Raw genomic sequence first — 10,314 nt, 5'->3', positions numbered from 1 at the left:
ACTCTCAAAGTATGTTTTTGAAACCGTTTTAAACCGTTTTAAACTCTTTTATAATCTGTCTTTAAAAAATGCCATTAAAATATATTTTTAAAACCGTTTTAAACCCTTTTATAATCTGTTTTTGCAAAATGATTGTCAAAGTATATTTTTGAAATCATTCTAAACCCATTTATAAGCTATCTTGAAAAATGGCTGTGAAAGTATGTTTTTGAAACCGTTTTAAATCTTTTCTTTTTCAAAAACATGCTGATGGAGTAAAATTTAAAGTGCAAGAGTACAAAAATTAATTGACAAAAATATTGGAGTATAAACATCAACTTTTGATTTGTGGGTTAAATTTTACACATATTCTTGTTTTTTTTTTAATATTTTTCTGAAAAGCCCTGTAAGTTAATGTGGGATAGATATGAAAACATTTAAGTATATATTATGAGAAAATTGAAACAAACTTCAGGACATTTTTGGCAATCAGACAATTTTTATTATTATTTTGACTTCGGCAAACTAAATATACATACATAAAAATGAAAGATAACATCATACGATTAAAGATTATTTTGCTATTTTTTTTATTTATCTAAGCTAGTGATCATATGCATCCATCGGCAAAATATAAAGGGCTTAGCAAACATTACAATTTTCTTAATTATTAATTAATTAGCTAACCTGAATGATGAACAGGCTGAGCATATTAATTAATATTGGCGAAGCATGGCTATTAAGCTTAGATCATTTTTCCTTCTAACCGTAGCACCAAAATCTTCAATCATATCAAGATTTTCTGGTTTCATTCCTTCAGGAAGTTTCCAATCAAAGTGGAACAAAAAGCTTGCGAGTGGCAGTTCAACATTCGCTATGCCGAACAAAATTCCAGGACACATTCTTCTTCCAGAACCAAATGGTATAAACTCGAAGTTATTTCCTTTAAAATCGATTGAACTTTCATGAAATCTCTCTGGATAAAATGTCTCGGCATCGGTCCAGTAAGTTGGATCTCTTCCGATTGCATACGCATTAACAATGACTTTGGATTTAACCGGTATATTATATCCGTTAATTTCACAATTCTCCCTGCATTCTCTAGGGAGTAATAACGGAGATGGAGGGTGTAATCTCAGTGTTTCTTTGATTATTAATTTTAAATATTTCAGTTCCTGAATGTCTGTTTCATCAACATTTGTTTTGTTTCCGACCACTCTTCTAATCTCTTCTTGTGCCTTTTTCATCACTCTTGGAGCTTTCAGCATTTCAGACATTGCCCATTCTACGGTTGTTGCTGATGTTTCACTACCAGCTATGAAAATGTCCTGGTGTGGAAAATCAAGCAATTTATTAAAAATTGCCATGATCGGTTTCACGAAATACGTAAATACACAGTTTTTAGATTCTAATAAATATTTATAGATTTAAAATACGTCAATTATTACTGATACAAGAGAGAGAAAACAGAGTAAATATTGGCAAGATAAAAATAAAATAACACTTACACTTGTGGGGGTTGCCAGAAAGATAAAATAACATTTACATTTCTAGGTGTTACTAAAAAAAGAGTTGACTCCTCAATAATATGAAATGGGTTAATCCAAAACTAAATGATGAAAACTACAAAAAAAAAGAGTATAAAAATGAACCTTTTAGCCATTAAATGCACCACTCAATTACAGTTATGATTTTTTAAATTGAAATCTGATTTCTAAAAATTGGATAACTAGGTTAGTGATAAGACTACTTCAATATCATCTCTATTAAAAAGATTTATTACATTTATAAGAATTTGACAATCTCCTTTAAAAATCAGCGACCGAAATTGTGTAAGCAACACTATTCTTTTATTAATGTTAGATTAATCGAACTCCGGTCAAAATAAAATTATTTAAAATCACAAATCACAAAACCAATTGCCTTTACATCCTAGATGAAAATATTTGAAGGGGCCGTTAATAAATAATAATTTTAATCGTAATTTGAAAATATATATAATACAAAAAGTATATTTTATATATTATTTATAATTATAGTAAAAATAAATATATTGTCTAAATTCATATATATAATATTACAGTATAAGTTAAATATAATAAAATACAGTACTACATAAGATAGTACAAGGGACAAACTAAATTTTATTATTACATACTCCCCCGTTCAAATAGAGTTGTCCATTTTACCTTTATCACACAGTTTAAGAAAAGCAATTATTGTTCATGGGTTTTGCAAAATTTTCCTTATTTTTCTTGTCATACCCTATTTAATATAGGGTCTACTTTCAATTTACCCATTAGTAAATTTTAAATAGGGGTGATATAGGAAAATTGAGTGTAAAAGTTAGTTACTTTTTGAAAGTGGACAAGTATTTTGGGACAAAAAAATTTCTTAAAGTGGACAACTCTATTGGGACGGAGGGAGTAATTTTTTTTTAAATCAAAGAAATATCTTAGTTTTGACCATAATTAATTAAATTAAAAAAATATAAAAATTAAGAAGCCTATATTTTTTTTAAAGACTAAGTTGGGACTTGAAGGGACCATGGCCACCTCAGGTCACAACGTAGTTACGTAGGTCCGTCAATGCTTACGTGGGAGCTCAAATCAATAGCACCATTAAAATGTAATTAAACAAAAGCTACTAAATAAAGAAAGACATCAACAACACTTCATGCTGAAACTAATTGGATTGCTAAATTAATATTTTTTTCATTATAGACTAAAGTATTATAAATATAAGTTAGAGACTAAATATATATTTATTTTATAATTAGAGCATCCATATATTTAGTATAAATTTTAAAATTGCAAAACCAAACTAATAAATTACTTACCAGGATGACTGCTTTGATGTTGTCGGTTGTCAATTTAAATTCAGAGTTTCCATTTTCTTGAAGCCTTAAAAGAACATCAACAAGATCATCTTCTTCACCTTCACCTCTCACCTCTCCTCTATTTTTTCTACCTCTATGATCCTCAATTATGCTATCAAATATCCTATCTGCTGCATCTCTCAGCTTCATAAGTTTGGATGTTGTTCCGCTAGCTAACTGTAACAGTTTAATGGAAGGAAACAGATCCGCAAGACCGAATCCTCCGGCCGCGTTTGTCATTGCTTCAGCAAGAGGTATAAACTCCTCTTGATCTTTACATTTTTTACCGAAACTCGCCCGAGCTGCAACGCCATAGTTTAAAGAAAACAACTTCCTGCTAAAGTTGAATAATTCTCCGGAAAAGGAAGAAATTTCAGCTATCAGATTGGACACTTCGTGTTCTCTGATCGATCTGAAAGACTGAACTCGTTTCGCGCTGAGCAACTCGAGTATGCAGATTTTACGCAGCTGTCTCCAGTAATCAGAATACGGAGAGAACGCGATATCTGTGAAGTTGTAAGTAATAATACTCGCAGCTAATATAAATGGTCTCTGAGCGAAAACAATGTCGTGAGTTTTCATCACTTGTTTTGCAGCGTCGGGCGATGAAATTACGATATTCGAAATTTCACCGAGCTGAAGATGCATAATGCTTCCGTATTTCTTGGCTAAATCGCGTAGTCGGTGATGCGGCGGAGAGCCGATGAGTTGATGAATGTTTCCTATGATAGGAAGCTTGGAGGGTCCTGGAGGAAGATTTTTTGGTGATTTCCATTTTTTGAAGAGCATAAAGATAAAGAAAAGAGTGGTGAAAATTGCATAAAGATGCTCCATGATTTGGGATGAATTATGGATGTTATTGTAATGAAATTAAAATAGTTCACGTAATGCGTTAATTTATAGAGTTTGTGGAGGCCACAGACATTTTTGACCCGTAAATTTTAGTAAATTAAATAAAATTATCTACTGCTATCTTAAAGACACGAAGCATGGGAGAGACATAGCAAAGCAGGCTACATCATACGCCATATATTTCCATCCAACTCTTTTGATTTTATACTGAAAACGACATAAATTAGTTAGGGTACGCTACATATATCATTTCTATGATATTAAGTTTTTAGTTATTTTTACTCAACTATTTTAATTTGAATTTTTTTCACCGACGGCGTCTAATTTTTTTGCTCCAACGACATATTTCAATTTCACTTTGTAACTGCTATATATATGAACTAGTACAATTTTGTAACAGTAAAGTAATTTTTATTAACAAATGAATCTATATTTTATTAAATACATTGCACTCACGATATGGACATTTAACTCATATATCGAACATTATATTTTTCTAAAACGGTAAACAAATAATTTTCTCTCTATCAATTGCCTTAAAATTAAGAGAAAAAAAAATTTAGATAGAGAAAAAACTCTTAAAAGGAGAGGAATAATTTCTTTTTACCATTTAGAGTGATAAATCAACAAATTCTGGGATTGATCTAGTCCAATCTGGACACTTGAGAACAAAAAACAATGGTAAAAAAAATATCGAAAAAGGGTTTTGGAACGTTCACTTCGGTGATCAAGTAAATCTTTAGTTAAAAAAAAGAAAAAAAAATAAAATAAAAAAATTCCTTAAAGCTTCATTTGGTTGTGGGTAAGGGGAGTTTTACTTTCCGGCAATTGGAATCCTATTCTACTTATAATGGAGACGAGTCGCAGGAGATCTATTCTCAGACGACACCAGACTCCCGCCCAAATGGCCGAATCCACCGGATCCGCCTTGACTGGAATACATCATTCGATATCATAAAACCGAATCCCTGAGGACTCGGACAAAGCACGTCGACCCCGGGATTTGGATAAGATCACCAAGATCTACGCATATTCGGAGTATCTGTCCTATTTGGATACAAATTCCAACTTAGGAAGATAGCCTCCAACTTAGGAAGACGAGACTATTTAGGAATATCTTCCTAAATAGGACTCCTGTCTGAATAAGGAAGGACACTCCTAATCAGGGTTAAACCCTACTAAATAGGAATCACTCTCCTATTCCATATCTACAAGGTATACATTCAACTATTATAAAAGGAGATTGAAGTATGCCTAAACACACAACTTACAATAAATATAAATACTTTCTCTTAAGCCTAAACTGACTTAAGCATCGGAGAGCTAATCGGACAAACCGTCCGATTAGCCATCTACACTGTTTTGCAGGATTAACGCCGTCGAGATGCCGGACTCCATCAATTTGGTTGTGAGTAAGGGGAGTTTTACTTTCCGGCAATTGGAAATTTTTTTTTTACTTTGTTCAACTTGAACATTATATATCCCGGAAAGTTAACATTTTCACTTCCCTTTAACTAGAAAAATGACTTTTCTAGCCAAATCTAGACAAGCAGAACTTTCTTAGCATCTTTTAATTAATTTTCTTTATTTATCCTTAATTAACTTTTTTAAATTTTTAAAAATTCATATAAAAATTATTTTATTTTACTTCATAAAATACAACTATTCTTTTTAATTATTATTTATAGTAAAATTAAATATATTTTATCTAATATTATCAATGATAATTTTTTTTATCTAATATCTAAAAACTAACTGAAATAGTACAGTTTGAATTGTAAGATAAGAGTCAATAAATAATAATTTAATAATTTATTAATTTTATATAAAAAAACAATATTTGTTTATTTAACAATATAAATTAAAATATTTATTTTTAATTTAAAAAATACTCCCTCCGTCCCAAAATAATAATCCTATTTTTAAAAACACACATTAAAAAATATGGTTATTATAGTTATAATATTATAATTTTTCAATTTTATCCCTAACTATGATAATATAAGGCTTTATAGAAAAATCAAAATATTAAATAATTATTGAAAAGTAAAAAATTAAATTAATGATTGTCAAAATCAATAATTTATAATTATTTTCATAATTAAAAAACTCACCAAATGAGTTTTCAAGTATTCCATTTAATGTATTGTATTTTTTAAGTATTTCACTTAATAATGTTTAAATAAAAATAATGTTATAAATAAGAGAATATAGGAATAAACACAGCAAAAATCTAAATAGGACTATTATTTTGGGACGGATGAAAGTAGCAAATGAAACTATTATTTTAAAACGGAAGAGTAATACATTATATTAAAATTAAATTTTTACTTTTCGGAAAGTTAAAATCAAAACAAACAACTTTCCGAGAAGTGTTCTTCCATGAGGATGAAGTGTCCCTCCTAAGACGTTGGCTGGGCTAGCTTTTCTGTACCTGGTGAGAAAAATTAGTGTTAGATGCGAAGAGCGTGTGGATATGCCTTTTCTGTGTCAGAAAATCTTTTGTGGTCCCCTTCTCTATGTATGACTTGATCTTCAGTGTATTGTATTTGTATCTCGTTCACAAAGGACTTGTCCCTATAATATCTTGCGCTATTAATCTTGGATCCGAGATATTGTTCATTTGAACCTTGGTTTTACACCGTCTTTCACAACTGGCATTAATTTTGCCATGGTGGGCCTTGTTGTTCCTCTATAGGATGATGAGTCAAGTTGGGTGTTTTAATTACTAAAGGTTGCCATATTTAGGGTTTCTGAGACTGCTTCTTCCCTATTATGTTATCATAGAGGAACATTATAGTTCCACATGCTAAGTAAGCATCTACGTCACTATCATTTAAAACCATTTTGGAGAAATGTAAATTTATTAAAGGAATATAGTTTACCATTATAAAATTAGTTGAAGAATATTACAGCTATAAATTAAATATATCTAAAATAAGGCGTAATAAAAAATTAAAATCAATTGCAAATTAAAAACTTTAACAAACTAAATTTAATTTGGATGGGTTAGAAAGATTGACAAAATGTTTAGAGTGGTTCGTTATAAGCTCCCACTTACAACCATTTACTTCCAACAAAAAAAGTTTCATTAAGCTAGGAGTTTTAACAAGTTCCCTCCTCATTAAGGGAAAAAAAATACAATTATCTATTTAAAACTATGATAAATTTGAGGATAATTATTCAACACAACCGTTGCGCTATGTCATTCGTGTAACAAACCAATTATACGTTAGCCATGTGGAAAATTGAGGGATACAAAAAAATAAGTAATGATTAAAAGATTCTCTATCGCAAATGCTCATTGGCTTGATGTAAAAATGATGTGGCGTAACGGTTGCATGGGATAAACACTCTAAATTTGATATATGATTGAGTTTTCTTCTCGTTCGGTAACAAAAAGAGGAAAAATTGTTTTCTTTATTAATCACAAAAGTTAAGTATTACAAACTATCAATCTCAGCTTATATACTTGCTGAGATTGCAGAGCTAAGCTAAAATAATAACTGCTTCCTAACAACTTTTAACAAACTCTAAAACACACATTACTGGCCTAATTACAGCTGTCATGCTGAGCTGTAAATGAGTTGTTTTGCTGAAATAGCAATCCACATGACTTGAGTCCTTTGGCTGATGTGGCAATCTGTGTGATTGTTGCTGTTGAAAGTTACCCCCCCTCAAACTGGAGCAAATATGTTAAGGATGCTCAGTTTGGAAATGGCATGATGGAAAGCTTGAGGTGGTAGAGCTTTAGTGAAACAATCAGCAAGTTGATTGTCTGTGGTGATTGGGAGCAAGTGTATTAAGCTAGACTGAATTTACTCTCGAACCACATGGCAGTCTATTTCTATGTGTTTTGATCTTTCATGAAACACTGGATTGTGTGCCAATTGGACTGCTGATTGGCTGTCACAATAGACTGCTATTGGTAAAGGAAGAGACTGTTGAAGATCATGAAAAGGATAAGCAAGCCATTGAATTTCACAAGTCAAGGCTGCAAGTGCTCTATATTCTGCTTCAGAACTTGATCTAGCAACTGTTGTTTGTTTTTTTGACTTCCAAGAAATCAAAGAACTACCAAGGAAGACACAATATCCTGAGATAGATCTTCTGGAATCAGGACATGTACCCCAGTCAGCATCTGAAAAAGCAGCAAGCTTAAGATCAGAAGATGCTGAGAAATGTAACCCTTTTCCTAGAGCACCTTTTAAGTATCTCAGTACTCTATGAGCATCAAGAAGATGTGCCTGAGTTGGACAATCTAAAAATTGTGAGAGTTGCTGAATGGAGTAGGAGATATCTGGTCTGGTATTGCAGAGATACAGAAGTTTTCCTACCAACTTCTTGTATGCAGTATTATCTGGTAAAAGAGAAGTATCATCTTTAGCCAGTTTTTTAGAATTAAGCATAGGAGTAGGTACTGGTTTTGAATCTTGAAAACCAGTGTCTGTGAGCAAATCCAGTGTGTATTTTCTTTGTGTCAAGTGAATACCAGATGAATTTCTAGCAACTTCCAGGCCTAAGAAATACTTCAGAACACCAAGATCCTTGATACTAAAAGTAGCATGCAAATAATCCTTGATTTCAGAGATGGCAGCTTGAGAATTGCTGGCTAAAATAACATCATCCACATAGATTAGCAGAGCAATAAAGATAGAACCTGTTTTCTTTATCAACAAGGAAGGATCAGAATGTGCTTGATGAAATCCAATTGAAAGCAAAGCTCCAATTAATTTGGCATTCCATTGCCTGTTAGCCTGCTTACGGCCATACAAAGATTTTTGAAGTTTACAAACTTTCTGTGGACTGGTTGACTCAAAACCAGGAAGAATGACCATGTAAACTTCTTCATCAAGGTCTCCATGCAAGAATGCATTGTTGATATCAAGCTGATGCAGATGCCATTTATTCACAGCTGACAGGGAGAGTAAAGTTCTGATGGTACTCATTTTTGCCACAGGGGAAAATATGTCAAGATAGTCAAGACCCTCTTGTTGAGTATACCCTTTTGCTACCAGTCTTGCTCTGCATCTCTCAATCTGTCCAGTTGATGTATATTTGATCTTATATACCCATTTGCAGCCAATTGCTCTTTTTCCTGCTGGTAGATCAGTAACAATCCAAGTATTGGTCTTGTCTAGAGCATCAAGTTCTGCTTTCATAGCATTTCTCCAACATTCAAACTTTACAGCAGCATTATATGTCTTAGGTTTTGTCATAGTGTCTATGGTTAGTGTATAGTGTTTGTGAGAAGGAGATAACCTGTTATATGATAGAACACTAGAAAGAGCATGAGGGGTAGTGGTGTTTTTGGGAAAAGAAGGTGGTAAAGCACAAGTAAAGTCTTTTAAGTGTGCTGGTAGGTGTGATGTTCTGGTTGTTCTTCTCAAAGCTGGAAATTCAGTGTCTGAATTTAGAGAAGGAACTGGTGGTTGTGAAATAGGAGGAATAGGTGGTGAAGAAGGTGGAGATGAATTAAGGTTTTCAAGGATAGGTAAGAAATAATCTGAATCAATGATTGAATCAGATGAATTTATTTGAGAAGTGACTGTTTTGGTGTTTTTGTATGGGAATATGGTTTCATAAAACACAACATTTCTAGACACTATAATCTGCTTTGAATCTAAACAGTATAGAATAAAGCCTTTGGTGTGTGATGGAAATCCTAAGAACACACATTTATCTGCTCTTTTATCAAATTTGGTTCTGTGTGCTGGTATAGTGGCAGCAAAGCAAAGACAACCAAAGATTTTTAAATGCTGTAAAGATGGAGGTTGTTTGTAGAGTAACTCAAAAGGAGTATGTTCTGATATAATAGGAGATGGTGTTCTATTTATCAGATAGACAGCATGTGAAATACAGTAATTCCAAAAATGTAAAGGCAGATTAGATTGAAACCTGATTGCCCTTGCTACATTGAGGATGTGCTGCTGCTTTCTCTCTACAATACTATTCTGCTCAGGAGTATAGACACAACTGGTCTGATGAATAATCCCATGTTCCTTGTAGAAATATGTACAAGCAAACTCACCTCCATTATCAGATCTCACTATTTTTATTCTTTTAGAAAACTGAGTTTGAACCATGACAATGAAATTCTGCAGATGAATTCTTGCTTCTGACTTATGTTTCATCAGAAAGACCCAGGAATATCTTGATAAGTCATCAACTAATGTGAGAAAATACTGAAAACCATTAATGGAAGGTTTTGCTACAGGGCCCCAAATGTCAATGTGTAGCAAGTCAAATACTTCTTTAGAAACAGAAGAACTTATTGGAAAGGGCAGTTTTTTCTGCTTTGCATAATGGCATACATCACAGACTTTATTCACTAATGTTTTGATTGTTGAATCAAGTTTCTATAGAGGTTTTATTATATTATGTTACAAATGACCAAGTCTATAATGCCAGATATCAACATCTGCATTTTCTTTAGAAACTGAAAAAACTGAATTACAATTTCTTCCTGCTAATGATTCCTGCATGAGTTGATATAGACCATCTTTTTTCTTAGCTGATCTAATCCTCCTCCATGTCTCCATATCCTGGATGAAACAGTGATCATGATAAAGTATTAAGCACAAATGTCTGTCATCTGTCAATTT

At 32.3% G+C, this 10,314-nt stretch overlaps 1 protein-coding gene across 1 annotated transcript; it reads right to left on the bottom strand.

Moving 5' to 3' along the window:
* Positions 1-540: 540 nt before the first annotated feature.
* LOC126670296 (premnaspirodiene oxygenase-like) lies at positions 541-3,743 on the bottom strand. The gene is made up of 2 exons (XM_050363994.1): positions 2,819-3,743; positions 541-1,307 (listed from the first exon to the last, which is right to left on the bottom strand). Exons 1-2 carry the CDS (start codon positions 3,689-3,691, stop codon positions 696-698), a joined length of 1,485 nt encoding a protein of 494 aa, XP_050219951.1. The 5' UTR covers positions 3,692-3,743; the 3' UTR covers positions 541-695.
* Between the last annotated feature and the right edge of the window lie 6,571 nt (positions 3,744-10,314).

The sequence above is a fragment of the Mercurialis annua genome, linkage group LG2 (assembly GCF_937616625.2).
Source record: "Mercurialis annua linkage group LG2, ddMerAnnu1.2, whole genome shotgun sequence".
Taxonomy (NCBI): Eukaryota; Viridiplantae; Streptophyta; class Magnoliopsida; order Malpighiales; family Euphorbiaceae; genus Mercurialis; species Mercurialis annua.
This window is presented reverse-complemented; position numbering and strand designations above follow the sequence as displayed.

Coding starts and splice junctions, on each gene's coding strand:
- LOC126670296 (XM_050363994.1), bottom strand. CDS start 3,691: ATGGAGCATCTTTATGCAATTTTCACCACTCTTTTCTTTATCTTTATG. Junction 1,308..2,818: donor ACATCAAAGCAGTCATCCTG/GTAAGTAATTTA, acceptor TTTCCACACCAG/GACATTTTCATAGCTGGTAG.